Source organism: Heterodontus francisci, chromosome 5, assembly GCF_036365525.1.
Source record: "Heterodontus francisci isolate sHetFra1 chromosome 5, sHetFra1.hap1, whole genome shotgun sequence".
In the NCBI taxonomy this organism is placed as follows: Eukaryota; Metazoa; Chordata; class Chondrichthyes; order Heterodontiformes; family Heterodontidae; genus Heterodontus; species Heterodontus francisci.
Genome location: NC_090375.1, coordinates 174,120,411 through 174,139,630, shown reverse-complemented (window position 1 = coordinate 174,139,630; position 19,220 = coordinate 174,120,411). Strand labels below are relative to the sequence as shown.

Genomic DNA, 19,220 nt, shown 5'->3' with positions numbered 1-19,220 from the left:
GAATCCTGAGGCAAGTAACTCACCTCCTGACTCCCCAAAGCCTGTCCACCATCTACAAGGCACAAGTCAGGAGTGTGATGGAATACTCTTCACTTGCCTGGATGGGTGCAGCTCCAACAACACTCAAGAAGCTTGACACCATCCAGGGCAAAGCAGCCCGCTTGATTGGCACCCCATCTACAAACATTCACTCCCTCCACCACCGACGCACAGTGGCAGCAGTGTGTACCATCTACAAGATGCACTGCAGCAATGCACCAAGGCTGCTTAGACAGCATCTTCCAAACCCGCGACCTCTACCAACTAGAAGGACAAGGGCAGCAAATACATGGGAACACCACCACCTGCAAGTTCCCCTCCTCGTCACACACCATCCTGACTTGGAACTATATCGTCGTTCCTTCACTGTCACTGGGTCAAAATCCTGGAACTCCCTTCCTAACAGCATTGTTGGTATACTTACCCCAAATGGACTGCAGCGGTTCAAGAAGGCAGCACACTACCACCTTCTCAAAGGCAATTATGGATGGGCAATAAATGCTGGCCTGGCCAGCGATGCCCACATCCCATGAATGAATAAAAAAAAAAAGGAGCCAAATTCTTCTCCAAGTTGGATGCTGAACAAGGATATTGGTCGGTACACCTAGCTAAGGAATCTCAGGAAGTCACCACCTTCAGAACACCATTTGGAAGATATTGCTTCCAGAGTCTACCCTTCGGCTTATCTGTCAATCAAGATCTGTTTCAGCAGCATATGGACAGAATTATAGAAAATGTGCCTGGAATTATATGCATTGCTGATGATATTGTAGTAATGAACAAAACTAAAGAAGAGCATGATCAAAATCTCCATTTACTGATGGCAGTAGCTTATCGCGAAGGGTTCATTTTTAACAGCAAGATGTGCCAGGTGAATGCAGGTCAGATCAATTTCTTTGGCTCCATCTATTCATGTTGTGGAATCTGTCCTGACCCAGGCAAAGTCGAAGATGTAAGGCATATGCCTACTCCACAAGACAAGGAAGACATCTCCAGAGATGTCTTGGATTTTTCAACTTCTTGGCACCATACATTCCAAATTTTTCTGACGAAGCATCATTACTGAGAGAATTCTTAAAGAAAGATGTACCATATGTAAGGCAGGAGGACCATCAGCATATGCTTGCGTCTCTCAAACAAGCATTGTCAGCAGAACCCTGTACCCTGCAGTACAATGATCCAAGGAAGAAGGCAATCCCTGAAGTTGACCCCTCACAGAAAGGGTTAGGAGCGTGCATCCTGCAGAATGGCAAACCCATTGCATTCGGATCCAAGTGTTTATTCTCAGCACAATCCAATTACTCAAACATAGAGTGTGAAACACTTACTCTGGTGTTTGGGATCAACAAGGTTCCACACCTACCTGTTCACGGTGGAAACCGATCACAAACCACTGAAGATGATCTGGCGCAAACCATTGACAAGGGGACACCTCAACTACATCGACTCGTAGTCAAAGTCCAGGGGTACAACTTCGACATCTGCTACAAACCAGGTACCAAAATAATCACCTCGGATACGCTGAACAGATTGCCAAACCCAAACAAGAATGAGAAAGTTCCACTGGATCTACAAGCAGACAGCATGGACTTCGAGATAGAAGATGTGCTCAAAATCGATTTATTGCATTTTGGTCAGCACAAATGTGACCAACTACAATCAGAAACAACCAATTACCCACAACTTAAGGCACTGTGGAGAGTCATCATAGAAGGTTGGCCTGATACGGTAAAAGGTGCCAGAAACCCTCAGATGTTTTTGGCCTTATAAAGATGAACTTGGTATCTCGAGAGGCTTCACCTTCAAAACGAAACAAGTGATTGTGCTCAAAGCTCTCTGACAGGACATCTTGTCACAACTTCATCAAGGCCGTATGGGCATAGAGCGAATGAGACAAGACACTGTTTATTGGCCGGAGATGAACTGTGACACGAAAAGTTAGTGAGGATGTGCAAGGCATGCCAGAGCCACCAGCCACAACAATATAAAGAACCTCTATACCCTCACAAGATTCCGTCAGTCAGTCCAAAATCGCCACTGACTATTTTCGTTAATGGAGATGACTTTATCTTAGTCACTGATTATTTCTCCAAATTTCCAATTGTCAGACAGATAAAAGACACTTAAAGCGCGGTCATCACAGACACATTGAATTCCATATTCAGTCTACTCGGTGCATCTGAAGAAATTCTTTCTGACAATGGGCCACAATATACGGGCAAACCTTTCAGGGATCTGTGTGCCAAATGGGGCGTAAATCACATTACCCTAGATTTAATGGTCTTGCTGAGTGAATGGTTTCACACAGTCAAATCACTTATCCTGAAGTGTAAGACAAGGAAACAAGATTTTTGTGTTACCATGCTACACCTCAGAGCTACAACTATGGATATGGGCTTATCGTCACCAGCAGAGATCATGTTTGGCAGACAAGTGCGAACAATTCTGCCACGCCATCATCTATCCAAATTCTCCGAGATGCAGGAGATATGACTCGAAAAACAAGGGAGACTGAAGATTGTGCATGACTGACAAGCAGGGGCAGAATTACCTCAGCTACACGTAGGACAAAAGTTCAGGGTCATACATCCACAATGAGAATATGGTTACCCACAGACGTATCCAAAGTATGCAGTGAGCCTAGGTCCTATGAGATTACAACATGTAACGGAGCAGTGTTGAGAAGGAACTGAAACCAATTAAGGAAAGTGTGCTATACTCCAATTGCACACAGCGGACTCGAAAGAACACACTCCGACGATGAGGATGTCACAGAACAACAGGATAACAACCAACACATTGACAACATGCCTACAAACCAAAAACAGCCAAGAGTGAAATCCACATCCCCAGAAGATTATACCATAACAAGATCTAGAAGAGTTGTCAAACCACCGAAACGATATATGGACTCTTAAGCTTCTATACTTGTAAATTTTATAATCTATATCCCATGTAACTAATTTTGATATTGTCCAATTTAATGTATTTTTACTTGTAGCATACGAGACTTATCATTGGAAAGAAAGGGGATGTCCCTTTAAGAACTCAATATGTGAATGAGCTAAGTACCAGGATGTAGTCATGTAACTAGAAGCCATAGTCACTCTGCAACTGTAACACCTGGATGAAGGTTCTGTATAGTTTGCTCTCTACTGTATATACTAGTTTAGCTGTTAATAAACCTGTTGGAATCTTCAATGAACTGGAATCCGCGCATCTCATTATGTTGCATAGACAGCATAAGGGACACATCACAGATAGAAAATACGGTGCCACTAAATTTTGTGGAGCCAGGAGCAGCATAAATCTTCTCACCTATTTCCAAGCACTTTTCACCCCCGCACCCCTCCCCCCACTGAATGATTGGTTCCCTCATCTGTAACATTTAATGTCATAAAATTCCATAAAAATTATATTATTAGTGAATCTTGATGAAACTTAATTTACTGCAGCTTGAAATTCCACTCCCACCCACAAGAAAGCACACATTTGTGGGCAGGCAGCTGAGGCCTAGGAGATAAAATCGCCTGGAGGACCCAGGATGGGCAGTGCCGGGTGTATGGCCTCGCCCCACTCCCCGCCTGCCTGGATCCTGCTCTAGATTAATAATGGAGCTTTGTTGCCGAGACCATGGAAGGATTTAATTTAAAATTTAGGTGGATGGGGGACAGTGAAAGTTGGCAAACCTGGGAGTAATGGGATAATAGGATGATGGAACTTTGGTTGAATTGAGACACTGGAGGCATTGGTGTAATGAGATCTAGAGATGGCAAAGATGTAGATGGTCAGCATCACCAAGGAAATGAGACGGTCAGAGGCGGGTGATGATGTGGCTTGGTGATAGGATGTGAAATTTGAAATTCAGCTCAGGATCAGGCAGGACACTGGCTGCATGCAATTGGGCTTAATCAGAGGGAGCTGCAAGGGATAGGGAGGAAATTGGATGCTGAGGGTATCAAATTTTATGATAAGGAGTAGTGTTTTATGTGGGAGCCAAACATAATGGTTTCAGCCTTGGTGATGTTGAGTTGAAGGCAATTCTTGCTGCTTCAACTCCTTGTAAAGCTGGGTGTCATTAGGGTACATTGAAAGCTCTATGCTCACTGACGCTGAATTAAAAAGTTCTGTTTCTGTTTCTTAAGATGCAAGTCAAAAAATACCATGAGGCTCTGTGTGATTCTAAAACGGACGACTTGCTGCAGGCCTTGCACAATGAAAGCAGAACTGGATACATCTTCACACGTTTTTGCGAACAAACCGGCAACGTGGTAAGTGAAGTAAACCTTGGATTAATGGACAGTGAGCTTTATTATTTGTTCTAAAGTCAGTTTGCAAACAGAACTGAAATCTTACTTCTATCTGAGAATCAACAGAAACATCACTTCCAAGCTGGTAGGTTAGAATCATAGAATCATATATTGATACAGCACAGAAGGAGGCCATTCAGTACATCATGCCAATGCAGGCTCTTTGGAAGAGCTATCGAACAAGTTCCACTCCCCTGCTCTTACCCCACAGCCCTGTAAATATTTTTCCTTCAAGTATATATCCAATTCCCTTTTGAAAGTTACTATTGAATCTGCTTCCTCCACCCTTTCAGACAGTACATTCCAAGTTGCAACCACTCACTGTGTAATTTTTTTTCTTCATGTCTTCTACTTCTTTTGCATATCACCCTATATCTGTGTCCTCTGGTTACTGACACTTCAGCCACTGGAAACAGTTTCTCCTTATTTACTCTATCAAAACCATTCATGATTTTGAACACTTCTATCAAATTTCCTCCTAACCTTTTCTGCTTGAAGGAAAACAGCCCCAGCTTCTCAGGTTTCTCCACAGAATTGAAGGTCCTCATCCCTGGTACCATTCTAGTAAATCTTTCTGCATCCTAAGGCCTTGACAACCTTCCTAAAGTGTGGTGCTCAGAACTGAACACAATGGCCGGGATTTTACAGTCCCTCCCGAGGCAGGATCAGAGGCTGGGGGTCATGATGAATTGCGGCGGGTGGCGGGGAAGGTTGCAGGACAGAGGGCCCGGCACCTTTCTGTTGCCCACCGATCTTTGCGGGGGCGGGATAAGCCGACGACAGCCTTCCCGCCCAGAGGCAAATTGAGGCCCTTAAGTGGCCTATTAAGGTCCAATTAAGGGCCTCTTCCTGCTACTGCTGGGATCTTACCAACGGCGGCGGGGGGGGCCTTTGCCGCACGGGGAGGATGCTTTGTAAAACGAGGCTCCCTCCCTGTGGGTTTGGGGGTGTTCTCTTGGTGGGCAATTTGTGGCCCAAGGAGGACCCCCACTGGCACCCCCTCCCCCAGACCACAAGACCACCCCCCCCAACCCCTTGCCGGGACCTTCTGGACTGGCCCCGGTGACCCTGCCTCACCTACGTCTTCTCTGGGGTTCCAGCGCTGGGCCGAGGCCCGAGGCTTCTGCAGTATCGGCAATGGCCACCGCTCTCTCTGACTGGCCAGCAGCTCTTGCCCATCCCTTTAAAGTCTTTAAAGGGATGGGAATCTCATCTAAAACTTTGACATAAAAAGACCAGAGGACCGCTCCAGGGGTAGGGGGGTGGGTGTGGGGAAGGCAGAGGCAGGGTTCCCCCCGCCTTTTCGGCCTGGATCCAGGAGCACCGCCCCCAGTACAAAATACAGCCCAATAATACAGCTGACACCTAAGCAAGGTTTATAAAAGTTCAGCAAAACTTCCTTACTTTTGTACTCTAAACCTCTATTAATAAAGCAAAGGATCCCAAATGCTTTTTTAACTGTATTCTCAACTTGTCCTGCCACCTTCAAAGGTTTGTATACATACACCCCCAGGTTTCTCTGTTTCTGTGCTCCTGTTAGAATTGTACCATCTGGTTTACTTTGCCTCCCCTTATTCTTCCTATCAAAATGTATCACTTCACACTTCTCTGTGTTAATTTTCATCAGCCATGTATCTTCCCATTTCATCAGTCTGTTTACATCTTCCTGAAGTCTGTTATTGTCCTTCTCATTGTTTACCACATTTCTGAGTTTTCTGTCATTTACAAACTTTGAAATTATTCTCTATATACACAAGTCCAGGTCATCAATATATATCAAAAGACCAGTCTTACTAATTCCAACCCCTGTATACTTCTTTCTAGTCTGAAAAACAATTGTTCAAAGCTACTCTCTGCTTTCTGTCCCTTAGCCAATGTGGAACCACACCGCCATTGTTCCTTTAATTCCATAGCCTTTAATTTTGTTTACAAGTTCATTATGTGGTACTTAGTCAAGTTTCTTTCGACAGTCCGTTTGCAACCTCAACCATACTACCCTCATCAACCCTCTCCATTACGACGTTGGGCTGTCATGGCTGTTTCATGTAAATTGCGGGTAGTTCAGTGCTCTTCACCATCGACTCCTAATTTTCCACATTACTTTATTGAGCAATATTAACCACATCTTCATCTGGATTTCAATAACAATTCAAGTGGATATGTATATATAATATATATGTAAACAGTAATCCCTTCTGAACTTGGGCTCCGAATAAGATACAGCTTATGGCTAGGTCTTTGTAATAGCTACATTATATTCATTAAGCTGAATTTGTCTTTCTAATTCACTTGTTTTATTTCTTCTGCCACATTCATTTGTGTACAGAACTCTTATTTGGGTAACTGTCCTCACCCTTCTCATATGTCTGCTGGTCTTTCACACATTTTGACTTCCATATGCAGTCTTGGACTGTGAGATATTACCCAGGCAATATTGGCCACTGTGGGGAGTTCAATGTCAAAGCTGAAATCTCCCATAGGTGTTATAGTGTAAAAATGTCAACGTGCCCACTCCTGGTGTGCACTGGAAGTGCATGCAAAAAATCATATTTTAAAATGACACACTGCCATCTTGATGTTTTCCATCCATTAAGATTCATGGATGGAAAATTCCAGATGGGGAATGTGCACCAAATTAGACAGGAATAGCTAACAAATAGGAGGAAATATTTTAAATAGATACTAGATCAAGTAATACTATTGAACCCAGCAGGAGGTCAAAGAAGATTTGAAATACAGAATAAAAATGTGTTTCTCAGGAATTTCTACAGAGCATTGAAGATGGGAATAAGGTGGAAACCTGCTAAGTGTTTATCTATATAGAAAATATGAATCTGTCAGCAATCTGATTGGTCTGTTAACTGAAGCTATTTGGTCTGTTAGATGATGGCTATGCTGAATCTTTCTAACGCTGCCAGTAAGCCAACACATACATTTTCAAATAGTTGCGTCACAGAGTCTCTCTCTAAGCCAAAGAGGATGAACAATTCTGGGGACAGACTGTTCTAGTAGTTTAGATGAGAGTATGGCTCTGCCCCAACCCTTGCCTCGATGCCCCGTTACAGTCAGCATTGACTGGTTAAAGTGGGTCAGTTATCTCAGAGGCTCTCTGGCACAACACTATGTCACCTCAAAGTGCATCCAAAGTAACCACAATAGTAGGAAGTAACAGAAATTCACCACACTGGAGTGAGCTGCTCCCTAATGTTGGGCTGCTCCAGACCCCAGTCTCCAACTTCAGCTCTAGAATCTGTTCCCTGGGCTTGGTCTACTTTGTACAGCACTGCCCTCCAGATGCCGAACATGATTCCAATAGACTAATGGTACAAATTTAAGGGTGTCCTTTACTCAGTCATGATGAGTCTTCCCTTTTTCCTACAGTAATCAGGGGCCATCTAATCTTTATAGAACTCATCATTTACTTGGTACCAACTCTGTTCTTATTTCAGAATCTGGCAGCAATGCAGAATGACTACACTGAATAGAAACAAGCCATTGCCATGTAGAATATGGAGTAACTTTTCTTCCTATCTTTCAGTTATGGAACAATGCCTTGAATTTGTGGTTTGACCTGAAGGAATATCAGCGACTATTTTATGCAGAAATTTTTCAACCATTTAAACTCAAGAGACAAGCTCAGGCAAGCTATGAAATACATATTGTTTTGATAGTTATAAGTATTTGGAGACCCAGATGTGGATGAGTGGGGTTGTAAATAGGAAGGATAAGGAGACTAACAGAAGGGGTAATTTTAAGTCACAAAAGAGGATCAGGTGCAAAGAAACCCTGCCTCCTCCAGCATTGCCACTCACCATGGCCACGACTCTGTCCTGCCTGTGATGGCCAGCATGTTTTCTTGACATGGGAGCGTTTGTGTGGGTAGCCTCAGCCTCCTCTGATGGCAGCTGGTATTCTGGAAAGATGACATCAATTCAAAACCTGTACCTAATAACCTTGACATCTTATGATAACTTTAAATAGAGCATTATATATGTCACTAACCTATACTTTACCTTCATTGAATCAAAGTTTGAAAGTAACATGCCCAAAGTTACACACAATATTTCAAATGTGACCTTACACAGGGTTGAAATTACCTACTTTGAATTATAACCCAAGTCACATACCAGTATTTGATTAGCCTTGTTACCAGTTTTGTATTGACCTAATATTTTCTGTGAATGATCAGAAATCCTTTGCCTTTTACATATTTAAAATGGGCATTGGTTGGACAGGGTGGGACATCCCTATTATACAGCTCCATGAAGGGTAAGGTTGGATCATTGTTTCAGGTCAGGACATCGGGGCTATATTGATTGGGAATCCATGCTCAGTTTGTTATCTATTCAGTGTTTCTATGTAAACCTAAGATCACCAAGTCTGATAAAGAGGGGTTAACTGGCCCAAGTCAAAAACAGAGCAGGCCAAAACCCCAGTGCTGCTCAGTAGTGGGATTGTCCCTGTGAATAGACACTGCAATGTAGTCTCCCTGGTATAGTGAGACCCATCTTTTGCTCCATCTATAGGTCCAGGATGCAGACATATTTTCTGTTTCAAGCTCTGATTCATAACAGGTGACCCTTGAGCACCAACATAGTGTATACCAGCTCACCGAATGCCTTGCATGACCAGTGGGCACCACATGGTACCTTTGTTCTTACTATTCCTGAATTTCCTGTTTTAAATTAATTTGTTATTTTTGTCTGTTTACTTACAAATCAGTTTGAGTGGGACTCCCCTCCCTGAGAGTTTAGTGATGTCCTTCCTATAGGACAAGGCATCTGTTGAATTTCAAATTAGGACCTGTACATTGTTAATCTATGTTTCATGTTTTTTCTTTTACCAATACCCAGCACATTATGGCCTAGAAATGGGTTCATGCTAGCCTGCCAGCATGAACTGGGCGCAGGGAACAATCCTTCCACCAGAATGGGTCGGCCTTTGGCACACCTAGCATTGGGTCATGGGTCTCACTCTTGCGTGAGGCCATGGAGGGGGAGTGTGGGCATGGTGCGGGTGTCAGAGATTGGTAGCTAGAGCAGGAACCTTGCCTGACTTTTCCTCTCTTTAGCCCAGGAATGTTAGGGCCAGCTGTAGTACCCCAATTCATAGCCTGCTTGAAATAAGATAACTCAACACAAGGCAGGGAACAAACCTTAGACCTCTTGTCTGTTTGGCTCAGTACCACAACATATGGTGCTGAGCCAATAAGCCACTGAGGGAGAGGCATTCAGAAAGCATTCTATTATTACTAAGATTATTCTCTTCTATATTGTTTATGAATACGATAAACAGCTGTAGACCCGGAATAGACTGCACAAGGACTTCTATGGTCACTGACCTGCCTGTGTACAGGACTGAGTCTGCAATCCAGGAGTCAGCAATATAACTTATAATGAAAATGCAGTTTGTTTGTATCATTTTAAGGAACCATTGAAACCATACTGGGTGTATAGACATTTCCATCTGCAAACTGATTTTTTTCATGATTTGTCCATTTGTTTCAGTTCATTTTTGCTACATACACTGTTGAAGGGGCCCCAGCAGATGTCCAAATAGATACAGAGAATAAGAAAAAGATCTATAGCAAACTGGAGCCACCCTTTGAAGAGCTGTTTGATCAGTTAGAGGAACATACTCTCATCTTGCTACTGGTACCTTGGATCCAAATGATTGAAATGGATTTGTTAACTTACAGAAAGGTGCGTCAATGCATCCAACCCCTTTTTTAAATGAGTCTGTAGAACACGGTCCACTTCATATTTTGTACAGTCTTGTACTGAGTCTATAGACATTTATGTTTTTTCCTACCTCCTGTTGTTTCTTTTCTCTCTGTATCATGAATGCTTTCTTGGATGATAGAATGGGCAGACAATATGCGCTGTAGAAGGCGCAGTGTGTGAGTGCAGTTACTCAGAAACCTTCTTGTGAGGAAGGAGCTGATCTTCAACTGCCGGGTCTCCTTGACAGCATGACTGAGATTAGCAGTTGAATGTATAAAGCTCAGTGGCTTGTTGGCAGGTCATTACAAGTTATTGGCCTATTCAAAGGGTCACAGTGTATGTCCTATGGAGTCCTAAGAGGAGGAAGGGCAAAAAAATCACTGACCTCCACTACCCCCCACCCCCTGCCAAATCTTGTAAATATAAGTAATTTGAAAATGCTTCTATTTTTGTGTAATGGTATATTTTTCAATCAGAGAAGTGCAGGGTATGAAAACTTATTGTGCTTGTACATTTCTCAGTGCACTATTTTTATTCAGGTGTTAATGTAATCTTTTTCTTTAACTATCAAATGGTTAACAACTACCTGAAAATGGTGCACAGAAGAATGTAGTCTAAGCAAATTGCATATTTGTGCCAGAAAGTCACTGATCAGAAAATATCTGCAAATTTCTCAAGTGATCCTTGCCCCCACTTTCCTTTCTGTCACCCTCTCTGGTCTGCTGTAAATTGTCCAGTTAACCAAAGTACAACTGTTACTGTTTTAGTGTTGTTCATTGATACTCAGTGAAGACCTTTTATTTCTAGGTGAAATTGGTAACGAAGACTCGACATTTGGATTCAATATATTACAAGAAACTTCTGGAACTACAGAGAAAGATTTTACCCAATGAAGTAATTTACTCTTAGGTTCTTAAAAAAAGAAAATGAGCTCTATTTATTGATACAGAAAGAAAAATAAGTAATCACTCTTTTTTAGTCTCAGTTACCTAACCCTGGGTGACACATTCAGCTTTTTTGTATATGATATTGGGACATTCTTGGTACTGACCACTTTGAATTTGCACCCAACCCAAACCAGCATTCGAAATATTTGTGTTTAGCTTCCTGTACTATCCAAAGCCTAAATTCTGACAGGTGTGCTTGCAAGGACTGGCTGCTCACAATCTGCCGCTTATCATTCCAATTATCAATTGATATATCCATTAATGTATGTCTATATTTATATTTTATAAATATCAACATACTACAGGACTTTTATCTTCTTTGGGGATAGGAGGCCTCCTCCTAATACTGACACATAATGATTATTAATACACACCTCTCCCCCCCTCTGTGAATAATGACATACTGGTAGTATTGTCCTGAGTCAGCCATTTCATAATGTGTGAACAGTAGTAATTCCAAAGGCTCCAAATGTCAACTTTGTTAGTGAAGGTGTGCATGCAATATGTACTTAAGTCCTTAACAGATAAGGGTTTGTCTTCCAATTGATAATTGTAACTATTTTTAAAAAAAACTTAAATTTGTCAGTACCAGAATTCGATCCTGATGCAGGCAGGCCCATATAGCATGTAGATGATTTACTAGGTTATTTTCATGGTGACAGTGATGCGGAATGGGCAGTGGGAGATGTCAACTATGTTTTTATGAGAGGTCGCATGAGAGCATAACCCTGAGAGGTAGTAGTCCCCAATTCTTAATCCAACTGTGCCCTGCTGCTGGACACTGATCATCATGTCTGCTAATCTGCACTGGGACTGACTTTTAGGCAAACAAGAGAATAGGGATACCATGCATATTGGCTTTCCCTAACTGATTCCCCAACATGCTGAAGACAGACAATGGAGTCTCTTGTAGATCAGAGTCAAAGGCATCTCTACTAATAGTCTAAGAATTCACAAGAGATTCTCTGCCTAAGCTTACTACCTCTGGTGCTGAGGGTTCTGCTGCAGATGTCTATTGGAGTTACCATGCATTCCATGGTAGATTGCAGTGATAAGAAGCCATCAGGACTGCACAGAAATGGGTAGTGAGCTTCTCCACACTTACCTTCAGTCAAGACAAGATGCTTGTCACGTCTTCTAATGACCGCAGCAAGCTCTGATTAATTCTATAGCATTCTTCTTTTAAATTCAGGCTCTGTAAAATCAGAATCCAAGGGCTCAGGATGAACATGAGTTAGACATGTGGGTTTCACTCCACTACCTCTCCTCCACCTCACCCTCACTCTGTGTAACACCCTGTCCATCCCTCTGTAACACACTAACTAAATCCCGAATGGTTGATAAACATATGCTATTGTTTGGACCAGAAAGAGAAAGTGAGAACTGCTGTCTTCTTGGAAGCGACTAGGCCTGGAATTGCTTTCTGTAGCACACATATAGAAAGTGAAGAGGGATGTATCTTGTATGAATATTGGCTACATGGCATCCCATAAAATATTCATAACATCGGATTAGATTGTAACACAAATTATTGTGCTTGATAGTGTGCCTGTAGGGAAGCGATGAAGTGTATCTGTGTGAGTAGGTTGAATGGGAAATACATGAAAAGGATGGTATATGTTCTGAATTTCACTGTCCCCACTTCCTCTATGCTCCTAGCCCAATGATTTGCAAAGTGGCATCGTCAGGTGCACTCAGTTCAATTTTCCATGAGTCTGCTCCAGTGCTTTCTTCTGTTATGTGACACCTTGGCCTGTAAGCAGAGAAACCAACCTGAGAGGATAGTAATGTCAAAGCATGTTTAAAGGCACGATCAAGTGAGACTCAGTTGCTTACACAGAGCCTCACTAGTTGGGAGTGCAGATCAGAGAATCAGGCTTTAAGGACAGCTGATTACTTAATTGAAACAACAATACAAAAAAATGGGGAAAAATGTTGTACGCATGGAAGGAAAATCACAACACTATTACTACCTGTGGTCACTAAAGCCCTACCTGTCTGTTTAACGGTGTTATCACTTTTCTTAGGAGTTTCCACTTCCTGTCCGTTCAGACAGCATGGAAGAAATCCCAGATGATTACAAAAGCTCATGGCAAATGGTTCCTGAGGAATTCCATAATTATACATTCAATGCGCTTCTTCGCAATCGCTTAGAACTTGATCATTTCCAGGCGTTCCTTAGAGAAAATTTAGCGGAGTAAGTGTCTATGAATCTTTCTGTAATACAGTACAGTGAGGTTACTGTAAGGATCACAATAGGAGAAGGTATACAATGTAAAGTTTCCCATATAGGTTTTGTAAACCTATGCTAGCCATCCCGATTAGAGTCAGCATTTGCACATAGAATTATCATTTTAGCTCATTTGGGAACATTAGCATGTCACATCTGTGTATGAGACCATTCCCCACACCACCCCTTCTGCTCTCATTGATGCATGTTCTATTCAGTGGTGCACCCTGCAGCCACTGAAATGCACACCAACAAACACAACATTGAAAAACTGTTTCTCCTTTTTAAAGGTGGGTAAAAGTGGTTTGCTAAAGGAGGAAAAGCCGTTTGCCTTATTGTTCATATTGATGTTATGGCAAAGCAGCATCTAGGTTTTTTCAGAAGCATTGGTGTATTTCAATATTGTTTATGGTATTGTATTGTTTAGAAAACCTACGACCCTGCTTCAGCCGGTGGCGGGACCTGGGGTGGCACATTGCCGGCAGTAGCCAATTAAGAGGTCACCGCTGGGACCGCTGTCTTATTAAGGACGGTGGCCCAACCCCAAAAGCTGCTGGCCCACTCAGAGGGCTGGCAGTTCAACAGCCTCAGCAGTGCCATTGCTAGCGGTGGCCATTGCTGAGGCTGCAGCTACAGGGAGAGGGTGCCTCAATGGTCAAGTACCCTCAAAGAAAGCTAACTAGGGTTGGAGGACGCCGGGGCCAGCCAGACAGGCCCTGATGATCATAGGGGAGGGTGTGGGGGTCGCTGAGCACCAGCAGCACTGTTGCCCCAAAATGTCATGGTGGTGGGAAGATGTTGGGCACCTGCCCCTCCGGCGACAACTTCCCATGCCATTTTGCCAGTCTTTACACCTCTCAACGTGTCCCCAAAGGGCCCGGAAAATTCCGGCCACTGATTCCAGTCTATAATGGGAAATCACAAGATGTTGCTATTTCAATATGATGGCAACTGCAAGACTAATTGACACTGTGATTGTGCTGTAAATACTATGTAGTATCTGACCTTCGCCTTAATTTAATTTGATGCAGTAATAACACTGCAGTCCTTAATTGGCTTGATAATAGTTTGCATTAATGCAATATTGCTCATACATAGAAAATTGTCTCTCTTTTCATCTAGCATGGATCTCAATTGCTGGTTGGACATTGAACACTATAGAAATATACCTAACAATCAAAAGGAAAATAAAGATAGCAAGTCCAAAGAGGTCATCGGAAAATATCTCAATCGGAAGTACTTCTTTGGACCCAGCAGCCCTGCTACCAAAGCACAACGGAATAAGGTAATTGTCTGAAAGTTTTAGTGTTTTACACTGTGATTCAGGGTGTTTGAACCATATCAGGGAGCTAAAATTTAGAAGGTCCATCCAAAGTGACTTGGGAATGACCATTGAACTTGCCTACTTAGTTTTTTGGCATATACGGGTAAATTATGGCTGCATTTTAACCTAAAAGTGGGCAGATTTGTGTTGGGTTGGGGGAGGGTTAATGTTTGAAAATTCTCTTTCCTGATCCAAATCCGCCTCCAACCCACTCATTTCAGTTTTAACTGAGGCGGGAAACCTGGCATCTTCATCAAGGTGAGGACTTGGTGAATTCAGGAGGTAAAGGCTCCTCCTTGGATCCAGGTGCCTTCCCAGTGGAGTGGCCATAATTAGGCAACCCCGCTGGCCTTCCCCCGAGACCTCCAATTCCATAAGGAGGCCCCTGATCGCACCCCACCACCCGGCCCTGAACCCCCGCACCCCCCACCCCCACAAGAGGCCTCCGATCCATGCCGTGACCTCCAAACTTCAAACCCCCCTCCACTTCCATCCAGGCCTTTGATTCCCCCTTGCAATGGCCTTCGAACTCTGATATTCCCCGGTAAGGCATTCCACCCCCATCCCCCAAGGCTGGCGAATCTGAAAGGTGAATCCAATTAAATATTGGGAAGACTTCTCTACTGTTGCTAAATTATCAGACTGCTTATCTGACATCTAGTACTGGATGAGTAGAAACTTCCTCCAATTAAATATTGAGAAGACTGAAGCCATTATTTTCAATCCCCGCACCAATCTTTGTCCCCTAGCCACTGACTCCATCCCTCTCCCTGTCACCAGTCTGAGATTAAGCCTGTCTGTTCGCAACCTTGGTGTCATATTTGACCCCAAGATGAGCATGCGAGCACATATTCACGCCATCACCTATTTTCACCTCCATAACATTGCCTGATTTTGCCCTGTCTCAGCTCATCCGGTGCTGAAACCTTCATGCAGTCCTTTGTTACCTCTAGATGTGATTATTCTAATGTACTCCAGGCTGGTCTCCCACATTCTACCCTCCGTAAACTAGAGATCATTCAACCTCTGCTGCCCATGTCTTAACTCACACCAAGTCCTGTTCCACTATTGCCCTGTGCTCGCTGAGCTACATTGGCTTTGGTCAAGCAACGTCTTGATTTGAAAATTCTCATCCTTGTTTTCAAATCTCTCCATGGCTTCACCGTTCCCTATCTGTGTAATCTTCTCCAGCCCCACAACCCTCCGAGAATTCTGCGCTCCTCTAATTCTGGCCTATTGTGCTTCCCTGATTGTAATCGCTCCACCATTGCTGGTCGCATCTTCAGTTGCCTGGGCCCCAAGCTTGGAATACCCTCCCTACACATCACTGTCTCTGCACCTCGCTTTGCTCCTTTAAGACACCTTAAATCCTACAATAAAAACAGAAAGTGCTAGAAATACTCAGCTGGCCTGGTAGCATCTGTGGAGAGAGAAGCAGAGTTAACGTTTCAGGTTGGTGACCTTTCATCAGAACTGGCAAAGGTTAGAAATGTAATCGGTTTTAAGCAAGTAAAACAGGGGTGGGGGCAAAAAGAGAACAAAAGAGAGGTGTGTGATAGACAGAGGGCCGGAGAGATTAATTGACGAGGAGGTCATGGGGCAACACAGAGAGAGTGTGCTAATGGTGTGCTGAAAGACAAAGCATTAGTGCAGAAAGAGTGTTCGTGAACAGCCCTTAAAACCTACCTCTTTGACCAAGCTTTTTGTCATCTGACCTAATATCTCATTTTGTGGCTCGGGGTCATACTTTGTTTTGCAATGCTCCTCTAAAGCGCCTTGGGTGTTTTGTTATGTTGAAGGTGCTATATAAATATAAGCTGTTGTTGTTGAATCAGCATATTTTCTTAATGGCTAGGAAATGGGGGGGGGGGGGAGCAAAGGGGTTTGGGTGTCCAAAAATACAAATCACTAAAAGCTAGTGCACAGGTACAAGAAGTAATCAATGGGGCTGATGGATGCTAGCTTTTACCTCAAGGGGGCTGGCATATAAAGGATGGAAGTTATACTTCAATTGTAGAGTGGTACAATGTATTGGCCTTGGAGACGGTACTGTGTTGATTCACCAGAATTATGCCATGACTTTAAGAGTTGTTAAGAGGGTGGGTTGCATAAACTTGGCTTATATTGCCTTGAGTTTAGAAGGTGAAGGGGTGATCTAAAATGGTGAAACTTTTTTAACTCTTTCATGGGATGTGGGCAAGGCCAGCATTTATTGCCCATCCCTATTGCCTTGACAACTGAGTGCCTTGCTAGGCCATTTCAGAGGGCAGTTAAGGGTCAATCACATGGGTCTGGAATCACATGTAGACCAGACCAGGTAGGGGTGGCATATTTTCTTCCCTAAAAGCCATAAGTAAACCAGAAGAGTTTTTATGACAATCAATGATAGTTTCATGGCACCATTACTGAGACTAGCTTTAAATTCTGATTTTTTAAATTAATAATTGAATTTAATTTCCACCAGCTGCCATGGTGGGATTTGAACCTGTGACCCCGGGGCATTAGTCTGGGCAATAAGGTAGATATAGAGAAACTATTTCCTCTGAAATCCAGATCAAAAGATAGGCCATTTAGGAGTGAAGTCGGCAACCACTTTTTCACAAAAGGCTATGGATGCTGGGGAAGTTAAAATTTTCGAGACTGAGATTGACCGCATTTGATCCTCAGATACTGAAGCAGTCCATGTCCATAAGCAACAAAACCTGGTCAACATTCAGGCTTGGGCTGATAAGTGGCAAGTAGTATTCGCATCACATAAGTGCCAGGCAAAGACCATATCAAACAAAAGAGAATCTAACCATCTCCACTTGACATTCAACAGCATTACCATCACTGAATCCCCCACCATTAACATCATAGGGGTTACTGCTGGCCATAAACTGAACTGGAGTAGCCATATAAATACTGTGGCTACAAGAGCAGGTCAGAGGCTGGGAATTGTACAGCAAGTAACTCACCTCCTGACTCCCCAAAGCCTGTCCACCATCTACAGGCACAAGTCAGGAGTATAATAGAATACTCTCCACTTGCCTGGATGAGTGCAGCTCCAGCAACACTCAAGAAGCTCAACACCGTCCAGGACAAAGCAGCCCATTTGATCAGTACCCCATCCACCACCTTAAATAGTCACTCCTTCCACCACCGTGCACAGTGGCAGCAGTCTGTACCATCTACAAGATGCACTGCAGCAACTCACCAAGCCTCCTTCAACAGCTCCTTCCAAACCCGCGACCTCTACCACCTAGAAGAACAAGGGCAGCAGACGGATGGGAATGCCACCACCTGCAAGTTCCCCTCCAAGCCACATACCATCCTGAGTTGGAACTATATCACCGTTCCTTCACTGTTGCTGGGTCAAAAACCTGGAACTCCCTTCCTAACAGCACTGTGGGTGTACCTACTCCACATGGACTGCAGCAGTTCAAGAAGGCAGCTCACCACCACCTTCTCAAGGGCAATTAGGGATGGGCAATAAATGTTGGCCTTGTCAGTGATGCTAAAATCCCATGAGAATATAAAATATTATTAAGTAAGGATAACAAGGGATTTGGAGCAAAGGTGAGAAAATGGAGTTGAGGTGCAGATCAGCCATGCTCTAATTGAATGGCAGACTGGCGCAATGGGCTAAATGGCCGAGTCCCATTTCTCTGTTCGCATAGCAACCATTTGAAAAACAAAATGATTATAAGTCTAGAAATAGGTCGCCTATTCATCTTCCCATTTTAGAGCAATAATTTTACAAAATGTAGAGGGAATTAAAAAATGCAGGGATGAGGTATATTGAAATTAATTGTGATGTGGGTGGTGTTAAAAGTATGAAAAGGCAAAGCTTTAATTTTTTAACTAGTTTTGAAGAACCAACCTCTGCTAATGAAGGCTGAATGATGTATGTGCAGGAACACAAGTAAGGCTTCTAACACTTGACCATGCCTAATCTAGTTTAAAGTTGTTAAAATCCATTACACTGTAATATATGCAAAATCATGAGATAATGTTTGCTAGAAGGTTATGAAAACTTTTTTCCAAGTCTGAGGGTGCTGTCCTTCCAACAGGAGATGATTAGCTTCCTTAGGAAGTCGCTTATGATCCACAACGTGTTGTTTTATACGATCCACCAGTCTTTGGGACGTACGGCCTATATACCGAGCATCACAATGGCATTGAAATTCATATATCATATTACTCTTTTGTGTGATAGGCAGGAAGTCTTTTTGGCTTGACAGTAGCATCCTGTTATCCAAAGCTATGAATGGGCCTAAGGCCGTCATTTTAGGCCCTGAAAAGTGCCCAGTCTACCTCAAATTACCCTGGAAGGGTAATATATCCCAAATATTTGAGCAACAGGTGAAGCTAGCTGTTTCATACTGCTATTATGCAGTAGCAACACGTGTGGTGTTCACCACTAACAGGATGCTGCCGTCAAGCCAAAAAGACGTCCTGCCTATCACACAAATGAGTATTATGATATATGAATTTCAATACCATTGTGATGCGAGGTATATAGTTCCGTACGTCCCAAAGACTGACAGATCGTATAAAACAACATATCCCTTCAGCTATTCGCAACAGGCAAGGTACAGGCCATACCCAACCAGCCTGTGCTTGCAAAACTCAAAAACAGTGTCCAACATTAGATGTGATTCCGTC

The 19,220-nt window shown here is 43.1% G+C and overlaps 1 protein-coding gene across 1 annotated transcript in view; it reads left to right on the top strand.

The window, feature by feature from the left end:
- Positions 1-19,220, top strand: part of LOC137370296 (regulator of G-protein signaling 22-like) — a 163,844-nt gene that overhangs the window by 99,049 nt on the left and 45,575 nt on the right. Inside the window, exons 13-19 of the mRNA XM_068032675.1 lie at positions 4,185-4,310; positions 7,888-8,044; positions 8,700-8,794; positions 9,857-10,051; positions 10,880-10,966; positions 13,047-13,216; positions 14,372-14,534. Of these exons, the coding sequence (XP_067888776.1) occupies positions 4,185-4,310; positions 7,888-8,044; positions 8,700-8,794; positions 9,857-10,051; positions 10,880-10,966; positions 13,047-13,216; positions 14,372-14,534 (993 nt within the window). The remainder of the gene's footprint in view (positions 1-4,184; positions 4,311-7,887; positions 8,045-8,699; positions 8,795-9,856; positions 10,052-10,879; positions 10,967-13,046; positions 13,217-14,371; positions 14,535-19,220) is intronic.